Raw genomic sequence first — 22,648 nt, forward strand, 5'->3', positions numbered from 1 at the left:
CCTCCATTCCTCAAAGGCCCTTTTGATGGCCAATAACTCCTTTTCGAGAACTGAATAGTGTTGTTCTGAAGTGTTAAACGTCCTGGACAAATAGGCCACAGGTCTCTCCTCTCCCAAATCTGTCTCTTGCAGTAGAACGGCTCCTAGAGCATGATGGGAAGTGTCAGTTTCAATAATGAACTGTCGAGATTGATCGGGATTGAGTAGGATCGTTGCAGAGGCAAATAATCCCTTTAGAGTTTCAAAGGCCTGTTGAGCTAAAGGATCCCATGAAAAGGCTGTTCCCTTCTTTAGAAGACGAGTAATTGGTAGGATTGTCTCCGAATAACAAGGAATTAATCTTCGATAAAAATGGGCAAATCCGAGGAATCGTTGAACCTCTTTTACAGTAGATGGAGAAGGCCAATCCAAGACGGCAGAAACCTTGTTTGGATCCATGGAAATACCATTTGCAGAAAGTACAAAACCTAGGTAAGTTATTTGAGCTTGATGGAATTCGCATTTTTCAACTTTACAATATAACTGGTTAGTCTGTAGACGACTTAGGACTAAGTTGACATGTTGGATGTGTTCCTCAAGATTCGTGGAATATATCAAGATGTCGTCTAGATAAATAACAACAAAGTGAAGAAGAAGGTCTGCGAAAAGGTGGTCCATAAATCGCTGAAAAACTGCAGGTGCATTTATCAGACCAAATGGCATAACCTGGTATTGGAAGTGGCCAAATGGAGTCCGAAACGCTGTCTTCCACTCATCATTGGGAGCAATTCGAATAAGATGATATGCCCCCCTAAGGTCTAGCTTGGTGTAGAGAGTCGCACCTCGAACGGCTTCGAGAATATCTTTTATCAAAGGCATAGGATACTTGTCAGGTATCGTAATCTTGTTGAGTCCTCTATAATCTATGCAGGGTCTAAGTTCTTCTGTGTTCTTTTTTGGGATAAAGAATAAAGAGGCACCAGCCGGCGACTTGGATTCAGTTATGAGACCGTTCAGGAGATTGGAATGAAGATACTTCTTAAGGGCACTCTTCTCACGTTGGGACAGAACATACATCCGTCCAAACGGGATCGGTTGGTCTGGAAGTAGGTAAATATGGCAATCATCCCTTCGATGAGGAGGAAGTGTAGGAAACTGTGGGGTAGAGAACACACTGAGAAAGTGATGATGACATTCGGGAATCAACCTTAAGTGACCGATGGAGGGAATCTTGGTGGTATCAGGAGACTCCGCCGGAATATAAATGCCAACCGAATTCTGAGACAGACAGTGAGAGACACAATATTCCGAGCCTAGAAACAGTGTTCCAGCCTTCCAATTTATGTAGGGGTTGTGCAAACGTAACTAAGGAAGACCCAGAATAATTGGGAAATGAGCCGCTTTTATCAAATCAAATATCAAAGTCTCTTTGTGGGAGGCAATCATACAAGTTACCGGCCTGGTTTGTTCTCGAATCGGTCCCGTGCTCAGTGGACTGCCATCTACTCCTAAAATGGGTGTTGTGAAGGACTTGGAAATTGGTTCTATCCCATTCTTAGCTGCCCAATGATCGTCAATAAAATTTCCTGCTGCTCCGCAGTCGAGTAAAACAGGGACACCTAGCAGGTTCTGATTGGGCAACATGATAGTTAATGAAAGGACTATCATGGAAGGGTTGGGAGAGAATGGGTCAATCGAAGATTCTTCTTTCCCTGGGGAACACTGCAGCTGAACTCCTACCGTGGTTCCCCCTACGGTAGGGACTTGGCGTTTCCCGACGGCATAGGTCTGGATCTAGGAGGAGGAACAACTGGGCAGTCTCGCAAAAGATGGGAGGAAGACCCGCAGTACATACATAAATTCATAGATTTTCATCGTTCTCTTTCTGCAGCGGAAATGGTACCCGTAACGGATCCTATCTGCATGGGTTCTTCAGAAGGGGTAGACCTATGTGGAGTGATCAAGAGATCGGGGCTCGAGCGAAGGCCCTTCCCCTTTTTCTTTTCCAGGGAGCGTTCTTGAAGACGATAGTCTACTTGCATAGTAAGGGATATCATTTCTGCCAAGTTTGCTGGCCGTGGAACCTTGGAAACCTCATCCTTCAGGTCCTCAGCGAGTCCCCGACGAAAGAGGGTAAGTAACCCGTCATCCGGCCAACCCGTCTCGGAAGACAACTGTTTGAATTGGGTAATGTACGTCATAAGATCCTTGTGTCCTTGTCTGAGATCTAAGAGTTTTTCCTGAGTGGCTACAGAAATTTCTTGTCGACTAAACATGGTCTTCAGACTGTTGGAAAATGCCGGGTAGGAGTCTAATATGGCATTTCCAGATGTGACTAAAGGAGTAGCCGAAGCAAGGGTAGAACCCGTAAGATGAGAGATGAGAAAACCCACCTTGTCCTTATCGGTAGGGAAGAATCGGGATTTAAATGTAAACTGGACAGTGCAACTATCAAGAAATTCTTTTAATTTATGAGGGTCCCCATCATATTTACCCGAGGCTAAAGTTACTGGAGGGGTCTCAGAAAAGACTCGGGCAACCTGTTGCCTCAACTGGGCATTGTCCTGTTTAAGACCTTGCATCTCTAGAGACATGGATTGCATTGCAGCCATCAATTGCTGCATTTGTTGCTCCATTTCCAAAGGGCAAAAAGAAAAAACCTCCTGACCCGGGAAGCAATACTCTTCGGGCGTCGCTAACTGTTATAACTAGATATCAAAGTAATATTCTTCCCACAATTGACGGTCAAAATTTAGTATCCACTAACCTGGTCAGAAAGTTGGCAAGGAAGCAGCAACTGCAGAAATGAAAGCCTTCCTGAGGATCCTGAACCCCCTCCCTGGGAATCTGACCCCAGCAGGGAGGAACACGATCCCCAGGGAAACCCTCTGGGGGAAAAAACCCTGGATGCGTAGATAGCTGGTCTTGTCGGTGGGCAGTTGCCTAGGCGTAGTACCTCTGAACTGTAGACTGTAGCTTGGTTTCTAATGAAAGAGAGACAGATAAGTATTCAGAAATGGTCGGAAGAGAGAGACAGTGTATTCAAGAGTAGAGTTTCTCTTACCGAAGGAGTTAATCTGGTATAGCCATGGGCTAAAGATACTGATTACTCGGCGTCGCCGCGGAATGGCGACTGGTGCTCAGAACCCTCCAGGGATTCCTGCGGTAATGGACAGAGATTAGAAACGAGACCAAAGAAGGCGAAGAAAAGAGAAAACCGGAAGAGTAACTCACTTAGCCGAGATGACCCGGGAAACTTCTATGTTCAGATCGGGAGGAGGAAAACACGGATTCAGGTAAGGCAGAATATCCTGGAAGAAAGGTCTGTCTCGGAAGAGTCACAGGAAGAGAGCGCTGCAAAGGAAAGCTGGATAGAAAGTGATAGAATGGAACGGTAAGCACAAGCAGAGTAATGTAAGTACTTGGGAAAGGGTTCCTAGTGTTCGAACTTACGGAGCGTCAATCAATTCAGTAGCGACACAATGAGAAGTGAGTCCTTGGTCTTGAAATGATGTCACGTGACGTGCCGCTGGCATCAGGTGACCACGTGAAGGGATCACGTGATTCGTCTCTGACGTTCGTTGACAGCATGGAACAACTATACCGCTGAGATTGTTATCGTCTGACCTAGTCGTTTCTACCGCCGCATAGCAAAAGGCGGAACCACATAATTTCCTTCTTTGCCACCAGGACCAAGATCGGAAAGGTGTAACAGAGATAGCATTCGCGAAAGACGAATGGATGGGAGGTCAGATATTACTGAAGTTGGATGGAAAAGATGATTTGGGGCCAAGGGAGAGGTCTGATGAGACGCAAAGGAGAGAGAGAGAGAGAGAAAGAGATGGAAGTAAGGGATGAAAGGACAAGAAAGAAAGATAGGCTGAGGCTAGAACAACTATATCGCGAAGAGCAAGGAGTACCGCTCAGTCGCACACAATACGCAGCCTATGAAAAGTACAGGCAGAACATGTTAAAGTTAGAGGAAGAAAGGAGAGTGCACGAAAGGAAAGTAAAAAAGCGGGAAGATGAGGAGATTAGAAGGGCAACGTAACGTAGAAATGAAAGAATAAGGAAAGTAGATAAGGCTATAGAAGAAGAGAGGAAGCGCAAGGAAATAAACAAGGAAATGGAACGTAAGCGCTGACAGAGGTCACAAGATCTTTAATATTTGGAGCAGGAAGTCATTAAACCCAATCCTACAGTAGAATGGGAAGACATAGAAGAATTCTTTCCTGCACGCGATGCGTTACCAGGTACAAGCGGGACAAATATTGAATGTGACTTCGACACCAGAAGCATCGGGGATACGATTGATAAAATCTATGACGAGATGAGGCTGGAACAAATTTCCCAAGGGGGAAGGGAAGACGAGAGCTTGGAGAGCACTCAGCTGTATGACACTGAGGATGTCACCCAAAGTAGTGGGAGCAGGGGACTGTCCCTAGAAAGGCTGGAGATTGGGCAGAATGAAGAAGATGCAAGGAGTTGTGTAAACTGGGAGTATTCAGAATCTGACTCCGGTGGGGAAACGGAGGATGTGGCACATGAAGAAGGGAGACGGTGTGAAAAACGGCTCCCAGGGGACCGAGGGGTACGATGGTCAGACGCAAGCGGGTCCACAAGTAGGGCACCGAAGTCTGCCGCGCAGTCCAGCCGACACGAAGGAACACCCCACGGTCAGAGGGGGGCGGCAGCACCTACCTATGCAGACAGATTAAGGGCATTGCCAGGAAGACGGCAAGGTGGGAATGCCACCCCAGCAGTAGACAGAGGAGCTATGAGGACGGAAAAGGAGGACTGCACATTCCGATTCCCATGCTAGAAAAGGGGGGAGCAAGACCACAATATATTCCATGGCCACACATGGACCAAGAGAACCTTAAAAATAAGCTTCCAATGCTGACATCGGGACCCGGAAAGTGGATACATGAGTTAGAGAAAATGACGGGGGGTGTCACCTTAGCTATAGAGGACATTAAGGGCCTCCTAATTGCCATACTCGGTGAAAGAGCAGATGATGTATGGAAACGGGCAGGCTATCCTAGGGTAACCCTAACTAACACCTCCCATGACGGAGCGCCATTTAATAACTGTAGGGCAGCAGTGTGGAAAGAGCTGCGAACGCTATATCCAGACACGTCTGATATGGGGGCTATAATGACTCGGAAAATGAAAGAGTCTGCGGATCTGTTGATTTATATCCAGAATTTTCAAGACGTGTGGGTGCTTGAAACGCATGAGTCTTGGATGAAATCTATCCCTGTATTCTACCACATATTATGCCAGGGGTTGCCTGAACCGGTGCAGAAGCAGCTCAAAAAATTGGTAGGAGCAGAAGCAAAACCATGGGCCGAAATACAGTTTACAATTGCACACTACTGTAGATTGCTGCAAGAAAAGAATCGGAAAAAGGAAGCAAACCGTAAGGGTGAGGAGGCAAAGCTGGTGCAAAGAAAACTCTCAAAGTATGCTCTCGAGGGAGCCATGCTGACAAGCCCAGCTGAGCCAAGCGCACAGCAAGCAACTAACCCATCGCAGAACAATCAGGGTAATGCAGGATTTTACCCGAGGGGGCAGGGTTTTGGAGGAAAAGGATGGCAGAGTAATCAGGGAGGGTTTCGAGGTAACCAGGGAGGCTTTCAGAATAATCAAAATTGCTTTCAGAACGCGCAGATGTGCGGTCCAGCTATGCCAGATGGGCAGATGGCCCGACCACCGCCAGTGTGTTGGTTGTGTGGAATGACAGCACATGTGGCACGTGTGTGCAGAAGCCAAGGCATGTGGCAAAATAGCCAAGGGAAGGGGGCAGGCATGGTGAATCAGCAGGGCACTGCACAAAATCACACAGTGCAGCAGCAGGCGCCAGGCCTGCAGCAAGGTGCACAGCAAGTGGTTCAACCCCCGCACATGGGGAACGTACCGCAGGGACAATCCCAGCTGGCACCACCGCGAATGTCACAGGGCACTAGCTCTGGAGGGGGAGTCAACCCTGGGGCTGGGGGAAATCAACAAGTATACAGTTGGCCGAACTTATATATCAAATAGGACAGCTCACGGGGGACTCTGATGTGTTCTATCCTATCAGGGACACCAGACCCTAATAGGGAACCTAGGGTGAATGTCGTCATAGGGGGTAAAGAATATTCCTTCTTAGTTGACACGGGTGCGACGCGCTTGTGCATACGAGAAGGCAAGTTTTCCTTGTCCGGCGAGGCCAAAGATACTCAGAGTTTCACGGGAGCTCACAGTAGAGTTCCCTTTAAAGACGTACTCCCAGTCTCTGTGGGACAGCGCGAAATGAATGTACCCTTACTATACTCACGCCAGACCCCAGTAAACATCCTGGGTCGGTACTTAATGACTACGTTGAATATGACAATCTCGTTTACCGAGAACGGTATAGTGTGCTCCACTCCAGTAATGCATTACTCAAACGTGTGAGAAATTATAAGAGCATATTCCGGACGTAAGAGCTATACCATTAGAGTCAGAAGTCTTCGCATATGGGATGCAGGTGCTCATGGCGGGATTGCCAGGCCTCGCAGATAGAACTATGAGGACACCTGATGAGTTTTTATTCAGACCCAGAATACCTATGCACGAAGAGGAGGGACAAGCATTTCCCTTAACGATACAATCTGCCGTAGTGCGATGAAAAGTGGTATTGGTAGAAGGATATGATGACGAAGGCAGACAGTGGTGTGCTATTATCGCCATCGAGGAAGGTTATCGAGTGACTGACGTCACTGATGATGATCTGTTCGAAGAACATCCTGACCTGGAAGAGACGATGGTGGAAGTAAGTCTCACATTTTGGGTCAAAATGATCAAACGGGAGGTGCCACAGAGAATGATGTTGGTGCTGATACGTCCAGAATACTTTGATAACGACATGGCCCAAGTGCCTGCCGTGGTATGGACTACAGGGCCCTATGACACAGGCCTCCTGAAAGGGGCAGGTGAAGTAAAAATTAAACTGAAACCAGGAGCAATTTTACCACGAGCGTGACAATATCCCATGTCCAGAGAGGCAGATGATGGGATTGCGAAAACGATTTCCGCCATGATGGAGCAGGGCATCCTAGTGATGTCAGAATCACCTGGCAACACGGTTATTTACCCTGTCAAGAAATCAAAGGGAGGGTCTTGGCGTTTAATCCAAGATTTACGAGCATTAAACGATATAGTTGAAGCAGAATTCCCTCCTGTCCCTAATCCATCCACAATTCTGTGCAGCATACCCACTGAGGCAAAATATTTCACGCTGATTGACCTGAAAAATGCGTTTTTCTCAATCCCGTTGCACCATGACTCTCAAGATGTGACGTCATTTACAAATGAGCCTGAAAAGCACGAGGTTGCCACAGGGGTACTGTGAGTCTCCATCCATTTTCAACTGATTCCTGCAGATGGATCTAAACAATATTGCAGTAGACAGTGTTGTTTTGCAGTATGTGGATGACATTCTGATCTGCAGCATCACTGAGGAACAATGCAGGCGCGACTCTATCCAGTTACTGACAATCCTGGCTGAGAAAGAATACAAAGTTGATAAGGAAAAGTTACAATACTCTCAGCGAGAGGTGCTGTACATAGGCCAGCTCATCTCACACAAAGGGAAAAAGGTAACCCCAGAAAGGGCTGAAGCTATTATGAACACGGCTAAACCACTCACGATAAAACAAATGCAAAGCTTCTTAGGCCTGTGCAATTATGTCAGACCAGGGGTTTTCGACTACAGCTCGTATACCAAGCCCCTGCTTCAGGCTTTGAAGAAAGCCCAGGCAACAAAAGGAGAAATTGAATGGGCTGAGGCAATGGAGAAAGGATTTGCAGAACTTAAGGGGCCAATTTGTAAGACCCCAATTCTCGGGATTCCTAATTATGCAGAGGAATTCTACCTGTTCTCACACTCTGATGGTAATTTTATGACGGCAGTGCTTGCGCGCGAACCTCACTGGGGTACAAAACCCTAGCATATTACAGTGGGAGTCTGGACCCGGTCATGAGGGGACACTTCCCATGTGAACAAAATCTAGCTGCTGGCACATTCGCTATCAAAAAGGCATCATGCATCGTGATGGGGTGCTCCATGACATTGTATGTTGAACATTCGTTGTTCGCCATACTAGAGAAGACGTCTCAGAGAGCATCCGCCTATTAGGTGATTATCTCTAACCCATCGATCAAAATAGTTCGATGTAAAACTGTGAACCCTGCTACATTCATAGCTGAGCCAGTCGCAGAAGGAGAACCTATACATGACTGTACGAATTATGAGGAATTCTATGATGAAATCCCCAGGGTAAAGGAAAATTCCCTGGCAGGTGGCGAAATCGTGTTCATTGATGGTTCTTCGAGAATCGACCAAGAAGACGGACAAAGGTATACAGACGTGGCCATGGTAAAACACCTAGCGAATGGAGAGTTTCGAGTACTCGTCAGTGCGCGAATACCCTCTCACTATTCTGCGCACGCTGCAGAACTGTTGGCGCTGATACTCGCCATTGAGAATCATGCAGACCAGGAAGTAACTGTGTACAGTGACTCAGCCTATGTGACGTCCACAGTACATGCAGGTCAAGCGCGCTGGAAAAGGAGGGGCTACCTCCGAGCGGACGGCACGCCAGTGCAACACGCAGCCTTACTGGACAGGTTGATAAAAGCACTACAGCTCCCAGTGGGCATAGCGGTCATGAAATGCGCCGCCCACACCAAGGGGACAGATTTCGTGTCACGTGGAAACCATGAAGTGGACACGGAAGCCAAGTGCATGGCATCAAAAACTGAAACAATCATGGACGTGGAGGTGGCACCTACCCATGAGAGGATGATGGTAGCGCGAGCCACATCTGAGGCCTATAGTAACATGGGGCAGACTCAGCTAATGGAACTCCAAGGGGAGGCACCTCAGGAAGAGAAAAATGTGTGGAAGCGTTGAGGGTGTTCTTTAAACCCCTCTGACGGGTTGTGGAGGCAAGACAGCACTGGTAAACCAGTGATGCCTGTCGCCCTGCTAAAGGTAGCATTAGAACAACTACACTACCCCATCCATCTGTCAAAAGAAAATCTTGCTGCAACGCTCGCAGAAGACTGGTTCACACCGAATTTAGCAGAGTATGTTGCATTTTTCATGGTGAACTGCATTATCTGCCAACAGTTCACCGCTGGGCACACATTAAAAGTAGTGAGAGGAGTTATCCCCTGGCCGAATGGGCCATTCCAGCACTTGCATATCGACTACGTCGACATGATTGAAGTGTGCAACGGTACAGGTATTTAATTGTGGTGGTGTGTCCATTCTCTAGATAGATAGAAGCAGCTCCCTGTACACAGCCAGACGTTACCTGTGCTGCCAAATTCCTAGTGAGGGAAGTGTTCCCTAGATGGGGGGTGTGCAAAGTAATGAGATCAGATAACGGGGCTCACTTTGTTAATGCAGTGTTCGAACAGATCAGCTTGTTGCTTGGTATAAAGCACAAGTTCTCGTCGGCGTATCACCCGGAGGGGAATGGGATATGTGAGCGGCTCAACGGCCTGTTAAAGGAGAGGATAGCCAAGTTGAAGCTCACATTAAGAAAGGGATGGCTGCACTGTCTACCAATGGCACTGTATGCACTTCGGAACCAACCCGGCTCCGACCATCATCTTACGCCGCACAAGATAGTTACAGGCAGAAGGATGAGGACCCCTCTTACCCCCCGAGTAGAGCTAGATGTGATGCCCAGCCAACTAGAGAGGTTCTGGGAACAGAGATGCAGGAGTACCTTAACTGTATGACATCCAGAGCCTCTGTTATTTCAGGCCAGCTACAGCGACGGAGAAAAGGGGACAGTGCAGCACAAAACACATCAGGAAGTGCTGAGGCTGACCCCGCAGAAGGTCTGCATGCGCCCCTCATCTTCCCTTGTGACAGCGTGCTTGTGAAGAACTTTACCAGGAAGAGGTGGGACGAGCCAAGATTTAATGGCCCTTTCATCGTAGAGGACTGCACCCCCTCCGCCGTCAAGCTCCAGGGCAGAAGGGCATGGATCTTCCTGAATGACATTAAACTCTATATAGGAGAGAGCCCTCCTGCTGCATCCAACTGCAAAGAAACCACAGACAACGGGAAAGAACCTCAGCACGTGCAGCCAAGATCCATGGTGAGGAAGAAGGATGCATGAGCAGAAAACCAAGACAAAGAACCCGGATGCAAGTTGTGGCATAAAACTGGACAGGTTCCCCAAGCAAAGGGGGATAAGGACATAACGAACACTCTGTACATCCCAATTGCAGGGTAAAGAGAAGCACATCCAAAGCCACAACAGCATTGATAAAATGAACTTTTAAAAGCGTGTCATGCCCAAGCAGTACAAAGAATCAAGACTCTGATAGACTGCAAACAAAATATTCTCTGAGAGTGTAACACAGTATCCTGATGCAACCAGTATTGAGACTTTGTTCACAGAAGTTATGGTACATTCCAGCAGAAGTCTCAAGTGGGATGTGCTAACCTATTTTCAACTCATGGTGTTATCATGCCCATCACTTGTAGGGAGAGTTACCAGTATCACAGACTTTGTCCAAGATCCAGCCAACAAGAAAATAACCTGGCAACTACTAACTGTCATCGCAGAAGCCTTCATTGTACTGCCCGAGTACGGTGATAAGGGCACAGATGCTTCCACCACAAGTGATATTGATGAGGTGACATACACGCTTTTCTTTCGCATCATAGAAGAATGCCCAGGACGTGTAGGGAGAACCACGGATACCCTAACATTCATCAGAGATCCAAGAAACAATGAATACCTGAACCAAGTGTGGATCAAGCTAAATTACGTGGTCGCAATCCACGCAGCAGGAAAGTGTAAAGACTGTTCACGTCACAAGAAAGGCCTATGATCTAGAGACCTGAAAATCAGGACGAATGTCGTTGTCACCAGAAGCCAGCAGATATGCATACCATGTCTTCTTTCACCTCATTGAAAACTTTCCAGAACTAGTGGGTAGACCAACCAATGTTGACGTACTCACATTTCTCGGCGATCCAGTGAAGAGTACCCAGCTAAACATGCTCTTGCATGCCATTATAGCTCAGATTAAAAACACTAATGTCCATCGACTTCTGAGGAGATTCCAGTAAGACTTTCGCTGTGGGACAAACCAAGGACAGAGACACGGTTCTTCAACTTTCCGCCACAGGACAGATCGAGGAGAGCAGAGACAAGAACTACACTGTCCTTTTTTTTACTGTTTCCTCTATTTTTCCGTATTTTTGTTTTTATTTTTATGTTCACTTTTATTTTTATTTTTGTTTTTACGACATTTTATTTTTTGTGTGATTTTTAGCAGTTCCATCTTTTCATTCCTTCGCATTGAACTGGTTCCAGCATGTCCTCAGGACCAAAGCAAATTCGAGGAGTGCACTGGGACCTCACCTATTATAGATATGCATAATGAATATGATGTACCAAAGTTGCTAGCCTAACCCTTTTCCATAGTCTAGACAGGAACTGTACTGAATACCCAGAGACTACCGTCGTCACTCACATGAGGGGGGACATTTGGAGAAGCACTCGTCATTTAATAGTAATGAACTCTCGAACTACGAGGCCAGAGCAAGAGAAGGAATAAATAAGGTTCCATGTGATAATTTCGCCGCAAAAATATTGCCATACAAAAATATTGCCATATTATTGTATGGCGATATATATTTGTGACATTTTTGTGAAATTCACAATGGACCCTGCGGGGGACACCCCCGCAAGCCCCGCATCACTTTTTAATGTGCAGGGGACACCCCCGCAATCCCCACTCCCACATAATATCCCCAATAAAAATATCGCCTATGGCGAACCAAACGACCATATTTACGTCAATATTTTTGTTGGGGATATTATTAACTGATACCATAAATAACTGACTATGAACTCATTCAAAATGGGGGCCCAGAACAGTAACTTGGTTTTACCCCCAACAGAAGGGCGCCCCCACTTCCCTGGAAGAAATAGCTGCAAATTGTTGTTCCGAACGATTGTGTGTATATGCATAGTTATTATTATAGTTTTTCTGTCATTAACAATCAGAACTGCTTTCTTTATTGGTGCACGAAGTGCCCCAATCTCAGTGCACCCACCAGATAATGAACATCTGATGGATACAAAAGCACCCAGACCCTATATAGTCATTCCAGTCCCAACAAAACCTGATGATAAAAGTAACAAACTAAATTTAAATGTAATAAGCAATGATTTAGACACATTTGAGGTCACAAATGAAGAGAAAAGCTGGAGACAGGGCCAGCACGGAATGAATGAAAACGATGCACTGACCACTGCACGCACCCACACACAGGATGCACACAGACAAGGGCAAGTGTCAATGGCTACAGGGCCTCCAACAAAGGCAGCAGAAAGAGGAAGACTGCCTTCATAGTGAGAGCAAAGAAAGTGTACGAGGAGCTGGAACATAGAACTGCAGAGACTATAACGACAAGCATGCCAGCTCAAGCACAGCAAACAAGCACCAGATCTATGACTCAGCCACACGTTGAAGAGATAGTGAGCCAAAGGCGGCCAGAGAACCACAATGAAAAACAACAAGAGGAGAGGAAGAGAATCACAAAACTTTCTCCTACCTCAGCGATGCAGTCGAGGCAGCCAGCTCCACTGAGACACCCAGAGAGGAAAAGCAGCACAGACGCATTTAGAAACATAGTCATAGCAAACAACAAAGAATGCTGAGAATCAAGAGAAGCCCACACGAAGATAACAATGAACTTAATGATAACCTGGTGTTATGCTTGAGCTAAAACATGGTGCTGGTGCGCAGTGCATTCTGGGAGCGCTCGGAGCCATGATGGATATTTACTTCATGCCGCAGTGAAAAGCTGCACTCATTTTGCTGAGAGCAAGATTCACGATGCTGAAGAAAACATGCTTTCCAAACCTGGTATGCAGTCAAGGACATTTCTGCTGGGAAAGCTAACTTTGTTATGTCTTCTTATGAGCTATGGGACTGTTTTCCGTGGTGCTTGTTTTTAGAGGAGGGAGGCACTTTGCTCCTTGAGGTTACTGTTGGTTGACCCAGCTGGAAACCAACGGCTACTCATCAATGCGCAAGTGCGTTGCCAGAAGGTTCGAGAAATCGCCTCCTCTTTTTGAAGGGTGCATATACGCGGAACCCCTGAGCGGTCAGGTGAGACTTCAGCCGGAGGGGGGGCGCTTCCATCCGGCATACCTGTGGGCTGTTGTGCTCTCGGCCTGGCTGTTATCGGGGTGTTCCAGCCGCTTCTGGTGAGATGAGGAATCCAGTTACGCTCACGGTGATGTATTTTCTTTTGAATTCTCTGTTTCTTCTGTGATTTATTTCTATGTTATCACTGGTTGCTTCTAAGCTTTGAATAAATAGCCGTATAAGTGCTCATTATTTTCTAAGAGTGTGTGGTTGCAAGTTATTGCGTCTTCCTGCGTTCAAAGTATTGGCTCCGTAATTGCACTGGTGATTTATGACTGTCCGTGCACTCTGGGAGAGCAATACATTTTGACGTCACAAACAGGATATTTGTGATGAATTGTTCCAAATATTCAAGAATCTGTTTGAACCTAGATAGGCTTTGGTTACCTTGCAAGCGAAAGTAATTTGGCAGTGAGTGTTGAACTGTTTTTCGATGGGTTTTTTTTCTCTCTCCTTTTGCCGGTGTGTGCGTGCTTGTGGGAGTGATTGTAGTGTGGAAAGAAAATAAAATATAGATATAAAGGGGTTTTGTTTTGTTTGGAATAATGAGTAGTTTGTTCAGGAAAAAGAGCGTTCCCGCTGGCGGTGAATGTTCTGATGTTATCATTCCAGGCTGGACTAAGTCCATATGATAAATTGTCCCAGGCATGGGCATGCAGCGCAGGGCTAAGTGAAACATGGGATCAGGGATTGGGAGATGCTGATCCGTCTGATGTAATGGTGTGCTTGCAACAAGTTCCAGTGGAACGTGGCAGAGAATGCGCTGCATCAGGTAGGCGAGGTTGGGTTCTTTTGCATGCTTATAGGGAAATATATCAAAAGAATTTGGAAATGAAAAATGAGGTTTTGCGATTAGAAAGAGAGATGGCTGCAGAAAGGCAGACTGAGTTAATGCAGCAGATTCAAATGAAACTTTTTAAAGATAAGGCTGACACATATCAGGCTGTGGCCGAGAGGGCAGCAGTCAGAGTAGCCCGGTATAAGTATAGGAAAAGACGGGGAGAGGTCAACAAAAGAAAGGTGGCAGCTGTATTCGCTACCGCCGGTGTGGACTGGGACCCGGATAAGTGGGATGGTGATATTTTTGACTCCACCAGTCCAGAGAGTAGTTCCGCAAATGAGTCCGAACCTAAGATGGAAATTAAGCAGAAAACAGTGGCGGCTAAGCCTGTTAGAAGACGGCAAGCCGGACCCCACCCGCAGAATCCTGCAGGCGGAGTGGTGGATTTAACCACACTGGAGCATTACACCCAGCAGGAGGTTGGGGAAATTATTACCCATTTGAGGCAAAAATCAGGGGAACCTTTATTGACATGGATGGTGAGGTTGCTAGATGGGGGCGCTGCAGGGTTGTTGGTAGATTCCACAGACTCACCACGTTTTCTACCCTTGTCAACTGACACCAATGTACAGGAGGTCTTAAGGACAAGGCCGTCCCGCGATGACAATGGTCACGATGCACAGGTGTCTTTGTTGCACCTAGCAGCCCAAGCAGGTAACCGTAAATACCCCATTACCACAGATTGGCCTAGTGAAGAAACAAAATGGTATACTTTGAAAGAGGCAATTCAAAAAGTCAGAGAGCATGCTATGAAAGAGGCAATTCACGTAGATGCTCCAGGACACATGGGGGCCGTGCCACTCTCAGTTTCAACTTGAAACATGGTGATTAGAACTGCACCACCCGCATACAAAAGTGTCATTATGACTTTGCTCGTAGGTATGACGGGCAAACCCACTGATGAGGTAGTGGATGCCATTCGGCAACTGGCAGATTTAGGGGAGTGGGACAAGAGTGATGACAAGCCACGGGAGAGAGAGGGGCGTAGTGAGAGAAGAACCGAAGGCAGGAGGCAAGATAGTAGAGACTCCCGTGTGTCCCGAAAGGACATGTTTCTGGCTTTGTTAAAAGATGGTGTGACACGAGAAGAAATTGATGGCATTGAAACCAGAGTAATGTATGAATTATACAAAAAAAGAGGACTTGCAGCCAAAGAGCGCTATAAACAGGTTAAGAAACAGGTAGTAACCAAGCCACAGGGGGACACCTCACCTTCCGCTCATCCTGCGGAAGAACAAGAAGAAGGGTTTATGGGGACACCTTCCCCGTATCAGCCAACATACGCTGATTTGAGGAAGGTGGTGAGTGCAATGCTAGAGGCGGAGTCAAGTCACATTCATTCGAAATTTGACTAGGGCTACGGCCAAGCTCCGGCAGCGTCTGCTCGCATAAAAGTTGATAGGCGGCCCCATGTTGATGTTAAGATTTTTTGGGGACCAGGAAATACGCAAGGGGTGCGAGCATTGATAGACACGGGGCGTAGGCCTCTCTGATTCATGGCAATCCAGCACGATTCAAAGGCAGACAATTTACTATTACAGGTCTCGGGGGAAAGGAGACCCCCGCAGTACAAACGAAAGTGGAGATGAAAATAGGCAATTTGAATAGGCAGAAATACCAAGTGTTGATTGTCCCGATATCTCAGTATATAATTGGCTTTGACATTCTGGATGGGTTGACTTTGGGACTTGGAGGTAAAACGTACCAGTTTAGGGTGAGTGCATTGACCTGCACACCCATTACCGTAGGCAAATTGAAGATGCCCCAGTGCAAGTGCCTGTGGCAACCAAGCGGGTAGCAATGAAACAATACCGCATTCCTGGGGGCCAAAAGGAAATTTCAGACACCATCAAAGAGTATGTGGAGGCGGGTGTGTTACGCCCTATCACCACCGCATGGAACAATCCTCTCTGGCCTATTAAAAAGGGGGATGGGTCGTGGAGGATGACGGTGGTTTACCGTGAGTTGAATAAACACACTCCTCCCTTAGTGCCCGCAGACCCAGATGCCATTATCTTGATTGAGAATGTCCAAAAGTTTGAGGGGACTTGGTATGCAGTGGTAGATTTAGCCAATGCATTTTTCTCTGTACCAATTGCTGAAGAGTGTCAAGAGCAGTTTACATTTTCTTGGAGCGGGCGTCAGTACACCTTTACAAGGTTACTTATGGGGTACATACATAGCCCGACTATCTGTCACTGGCTGGTGGCAGAGCACTTAGACAAGATACCGTGTAAACCTGACATACAAATCTCTCACTACATTGATGATATTTTGATTCAGGGCAAGGATGAGCACAGCGTGCAAAGTCAGTTAAATGTCATAATGGAAGGATTGAAGAAGGAAGGGTGGGAGATTAACCCGAATAAAATTCAAGGCCCAGCTGAAAAAGTGATATTACTAGGGATTCAGTGGCATCATGGGCATCGAGAAATTGTGCCAAAAGCCCGACAGAAAATACTTGAATTCACCACTCCAATGAACAAAAAGCAAGCTCAGCAGTTTATAGGGCTGTTCGGGTTTTGGAGACAGCACATTCCCCATTTAGGGCAGATATTGGCCCCCCTCTACAGGGTGACACGCAAGAAATATGAATTTCAGTGGGGGGAAGAGCAGCAGAAAGCATTTGATTTGGCGAAAGACAGTTCAGCAGGTGCTTGATTTATGGCCATTGAAGGAAGGCGAAGTGGAACTGAATGTGTCTGTACAAGACAATTATGCTAACTGGAGTGTGTGGCAGAAACAGGACAGGAAACGTGTGTCATTGGGGGTTTGGAGTCGTAAGTTGCCCGATGCTGGTAAGTCATACACTCCGTTTGAGAAGCAATTGCTGGCATGTTATTGGGCTCTTGTTGATACTGAGAAAATGACGGTGGGCCATGATGTATTGATGAGGCCAGAACTACCATTCATGCAATGGGTACTGAGCTCTCCTAAAACACATAGAATAGGACATGCTCAAGAAGCCAGCATAATTAAATGGAAATGGTACATTCAAGACAGAGCCAAATCAGGGAAGGGTGGAGTTGCGAAATTACATGAGCAAGTAGCCAACATACCGCCCTCAGATTACATACCACCGGAAGTGCCTGAAAAATGTGAGTCTCCCGTAAAATGGGGAGTACCTTACAGCGATTTGACCGTGGAGCAAACAGAGCATGCCTGGTTCACGGATGGCTCAGCCCGATATGTGGGAACTGAGCGATACTGGAAAGCAGTGTCGTACAATCCCAAAACAAAAAATATTTTGACGTCAGGGAAAGGGAAGAGCAGTCAGTTTGCAGAGCTTTACGCAGTTTACCAGGCATTGAAACAAGAGACCCCTGGTCGATGTCATGTGTACACGGATTCATGGTCAGTGGCGAATGAATTGGCGGTGTGGTTGTCAACCTGGCAAAAGAATGGATGGAAGATTCATTCAAAAGAGTTGTGGGGAAAGGAACTCTGGCAAGATATTGCAGAAATGTTATCACAAAGTGAAGTCACGGTGTATCATGTGGATGCGCATTGTGCCACAGATTCATTAGAACGTTGGTTTAATTCTGTTGCAGACGAACACACCAAGATTTCATCTGTGGATGCGGAGGCTCAGGAAGACGATTTGGAGGGTTTGGCCAAGTGGGCTCACCAGAAATGTGGGAACCTTGGAGAAAAGGCTACTATCAGGTGGACACAAGCTCGAGGAATCAGTATTCCTTTAGAGGTAGTGAAAACGATCATTTTGCAATGTCCAGTGTCCCAACACCAACAGCATAGACCTATCCCTCAGATTGTTCGGGATACATTGCGAAGAGGAAAACTACCAGGTCAAATTTGCCAGATTGATTATATCGGTCCCCTGCCAATCAGTAAAGGTTGTCAGTATGCATGCACTATTGTGGATACATATTCAGGATACATTATGGTTTTGTCGTGCAAGCGTGCAACACAACTGAACACCATCAGGTTGTTAGATCAGATCATACTACATTATGGAGTGCCTTTGCAGATTCAAAGTGACAATGGGTCACATTTCAAAGGCAAATTAATTCAGAAGTATTGTCAGGAAAAGAGCATTGAGTGGTTGTATCACGTACCGTATTAGCCATCTGCTTCAGGGCTGATTGAACGAATTAATGGGTTGTTGAAAGAACAGCTGCGCAAATCTGGAGATGGCAACTTGGCAGGCTGGCGTGATCGTGTGTTTGATGCGGTGCAAGTACTAAACAATAGGCCTGTGAATGAGCATGAAACTCCTTTAATGCGGCTAATGACTCCTACTTTACAGGTTCAACCCAATTCAGTCAGAGAAACCCTATTGTACTGGGAAATTACCCCGGGTTCTTTAGATCCCTATCGGGCAACTCCAGAGTCAGCACGGGTTAGACTTGCATTCCCATGAAGAAATCAGATTAGACCCAAGAGGGATTGTTGTAATTGAAACAGGGATTGGAGTACACATTCCCGCAGAGCATATGGGATGGATTGCCCCTAGATCTGGCCTAGCATTTAAGGGAGTTCAAGTGTTGGGAGGGGTAATTGATGCCGATTACCAAGGCGAGATCAAAGTCATCCTGATGAATAGTGGGGACCAATTGCTACCGATCCACAAGGGTGATTGGGTGGCCCAATTGATTATCATTCCCGTTAAGTTGTCCATGATTAAGAAGGGGGATCCTCCTACAGTGTTAACTACCCGTGGGGATCATGGTTTTGGCTCTTCAGACAGTATGGTACCGGGTGCGAAGGTGTGGGTGGAAAGGCCAAGTGCCCCACCAATGCCTGCAGATATCATTGCATCAGGCAAAGACCAAGTAGTTTTAGTAATGGAGCCTGGTAGAAAGAAATGGCAATATGTGCCCGCAGACAAATGTTACCTGAGAGAGTGATGTACAACACTGATATCTCTTTTCTGGGTTTGCCTTGTAGATCCTGAGTCTGGCTGGTGTGATTGTGGTACTAAATGGACTCCATTTGGGAGAGTTAAACGGCATGCTGCTACCAACAACAAATGTCACATCTATGCCAGTGATCAAGGGGAAACTGATGATGATGAGTAATGATGTCCAAAAGCAGCCTTATGCCGATGCCGAAAAGCCAGCCAGACCGAAGACATGGATTTGTGAAATGCGGCAAACACGTCAGGCGCAAGTGAAAATAACCTTGATGCCAGTCATGCGAGAGGCATCTTCAGGACGGCGAAAACATTCTCCCATGATTACCCAAACTGAGAATATGTGGATATATCTGGCACAACAGGTGCTCAACATTACGCACTTTTGCCTCACTGACGTGCCCAATGCTGAAGCTTTACTGACTATGTGCTTAGTAGCGGTGCCGACGCCAGTTCCGGTTCTAAAGCATATTTTCGGCGTCACACACAATGATTCTTTGGTTCAAGATTCCGATATTAGGCAATCTTTTTCCGTCTATGAGTACTGCAGATTTTGCCAGGAAACAGATCGCTGATGGAGAAATTTGACACGTGTTATAACCTATAATATAACCCAAGGCGATGTGTGCTACCTTATGACATGCAATGCACAAGAAATTGGCAAATGCCAACAGCTCGATTTAACCAAACAGCAAAATCACACGGTGTTTGAGCAACGATTATGTTCGCGAGTGCCACGCACATGTGCCAGCATGAATAACACTATGTCTTGTAATCATACAGTGATAGCTGCCAGTCATCTGAATCATGTGAAACGTCCAACAGGATGGCTCTTTTCATTGGGCAACATCGCATATACTTATATTCCAGCGAACATTTCCGGAGGTCCATGTGCCTTAACTCGATTAGGACTAATGATGTTTCCTTTACACCCAGCGATAACTCGAGGCAAAAGGTCAACTTTCGAGTCTGTGGGTCTATCCCCCGATTGTGATTCACATGTGCATTTGCTATCAGAACCTGAGGTTCTAGCATTAACCCTTTCATTAGTGGGAGTTTGGGATTTAGCTGCTGGGGGTTACAAATCTTTGATCAAATTAGCATGTTTAGTAGTCAAAGGACTTAATCATACTTCTCAGGCATTAGAAGAGTTACTCCTTGATAGTAAAATTATTAGAAAAGCAACTTTGTAAAACAGAGCTGCAGTTGATTATCTATTGCTAAAGCATAATTTAGGTTGTAACGCAGTTGAAGGTATGTGTTGTTTCAATCTAAGTGACCATTCACGATCCATTGAAAGTCATATTCGAGGTTTGAGGGATCTCATTTCTCGAGTGTCCCAAGATCATACTGGGAATTGGTGGGAATGGTTATTTTCATGGATTTCTGATGTTGGGGGTACACTACGTTACGCTTTTGCTTGTATTTGCATTATATTAGCTATCATAAAAGCTTGTTGTTGTATTCAATGCATTCCTAATTTAGTTTTAATATTTCGTCGGTTTCAGAGACCGGCTCCTCTGCCACTGGGCTATGGAAGATAAATATCCAAGGGTGGAATTGTTATGCTTGAGCTAAAACATGGCGCTGGTGCGCAGTGCATTCTGGGAGCGCTCGGAGCCATGATGGATATTTACTTCATGCCGCAGTGAAAAGCTGAACTCATTTTGCTGAGAGCAAGATTCACGATGCTGAAGAAAACATGCTTTCCAAACCTGGTATGCAGTAAAGGACATTTCTGCTGGGAAAGCTAACTTTGTTATGTCTTGTTATGAGCTATGGGACTGTTTTCCGTGGTGCTTGTTTTTAGAGGAGGGAGGCACTTTGCTCCTTGAGGTTACTGTCGGTTAACCCATTTGGCAACCAACGGCTGCTCATCAATGCGCAAGTGCGTTGCCAGAAGGTTCGAGAAATCGCCACCCCTTTTTGAAGGGTGCATATATGCGGAACCCCCGAGCGGTCAGTTGAGACTTCAGCCGGAGGGGGGACGTTTCCGTCCGGCATACCTGTGGGCTGTTGTGCTCTCGGCCTGGCTGTTATCGGGGTCTTCCAGCCGCTTCTGGCGAGATGAGGAATCCAGTTACGCTCACGGTGATGTATTTTCTTTTGAATTCTCTGTTTCTTCTGTGATTTATTTCTATGTTATCACTGGTTGCTTCTAAGCTTTGAATAAATAGCCGTATAAGTGCTCATTATTTTCTAAGAGTGTGTGGTTGCAAGTTATTGCATCTTCCTGCGTTCAAAGTATTGGCTCCGTAATTGCACTGGTGATTTATGACTGTCCGTGACTCTGGGAGAGCAATACACCTGGACAGCACAGCCCATCTTGGAAACAACATATGGTACCAGCACATGAAGGAAGTAGGACGAGTACCAGCACATGAAGGAAGTAGGACGAAGACAGTCGGAAGGAGAATGCTTCGTCTGTGCTCTCCTACCATACAGAATGGGAAAATCCAAGATCTTCGTGGCTGTAGAAATTGATGTCCCTACAGCACACTGTATGTCACACGTAGCAATGTGCAACACCAGAGGACAATTTATGGGAAGAGACACTTCACTGATATGGGCCACCGAAAAGGACTACCCAGGGAATTTGAAGGGAGTGATAAAAATATGGACTCCAAAGCCTCACACATTCACACACATTCACCCCATCATGTACAAACCCTGAAGACGATGAACATGACAGAGAAGAATCAAAAGAAATAAATGCAAAGGAGGGTGCAGAAGTGGTTGATGAACCGACCAGAGGGGGGAGTGTAGAGGAGGTCCCAAACATGGCCTGCACCCCTTCCCCTCATTTCGAGGTACCAGGAGCGTACTCACCAAGGTAGGTGACGTATGAAGAGCAAATGAACCTACAAAGAGCTGCACTGGGACTCTGCCCAGTATACATCAGAAGATCCATACCTGTTGAAGGACCCATAACCAGGCAACCCTGTGCAGCCCGGTACCCTATCAGACAGCCGTACGAGCCGCTGAAACGAAATGAAGAGTACCTACAGACGGTCCATGAAGAGACCCAAAGAGCCCTAATGGAAGGCCAGAGGAAATGACTCAAGGGCCTGAACAGACTTGTGAATGAACAAAAGCAGCTATTGAAGATAACACGCCAGTGTGAGTAACTACGAAAATTAATATAATGGACACAGAGAAGAGACAATGTTAAAACGTGAGGAAACAGTGCTACGAGACAAGATGGAAGCAACCGACCTATTAAACGTGTGTAAATAGGCTTGAAATGCAAGATGCTAAGAAATCGATACTGCTTGCAATGCTTAGTAGAAGATAGAGCGGCAAGCGCCAACCATATATCGACCTCAGTAAGGCACATTGTACAAGTGCGACTCCATTTTGTAAAGCAGAAATGTACCCAGGCTGCCAGAGGCCTGACAGGCCAAGTTTCGTAACCCAGCCAAAGGCAAGAGAAGCAGCAGAATCGAAACTCAACAAAGATCAGCTCATGCCTAGGAAATCGAGGTCAACCAGAGAAAAGGAAGGAGAGCGTCAGCTAACAAGACTCAAACTTCAGAGCATACCAGCCTGCTCATAAAGGTCAAGATAAGGGGGCCCATGCAGGTGGCGAGGCTGAAACAGAATTAAATGCACTAAAAGCTGGAAACTGAAGCAGATTCATGGTGAACTAACACATGACCAGCCAGGCATGAAGAAGTACCACCGCCTGATGTCATCCAGGACCCGAGGATGCCATAACTTTTCCCGATAAGAGA

At 46.4% G+C, this 22,648-nt stretch overlaps 1 protein-coding gene across 1 annotated transcript in view; it reads left to right on the forward strand.

The window, feature by feature from the left end:
- The first annotated feature begins 3,105 nt into the window (after positions 1-3,105).
- The window catches only part of LOC138505173 (SUMO-interacting motif-containing protein 1-like), a 78,783-nt gene continuing 59,240 nt past the window's right edge, over positions 3,106-22,648 (forward strand). The window contains exons 1-2 of the mRNA XM_069625443.1: positions 3,106-3,144; positions 7,389-7,567. Coding sequence (XP_069481544.1) covers positions 3,106-3,144; positions 7,389-7,567 — 218 coding nt within the window. The remainder of the gene's footprint in view (positions 3,145-7,388; positions 7,568-22,648) is intronic.

Source organism: Ambystoma mexicanum, chromosome 11 (genome assembly GCF_040938575.1).
Source record: "Ambystoma mexicanum isolate Mex_15411 chromosome 11, UKY_AmexF1_1, whole genome shotgun sequence".
NCBI lineage: Eukaryota > Metazoa > Chordata > Amphibia > Caudata > Ambystomatidae > Ambystoma > Ambystoma mexicanum.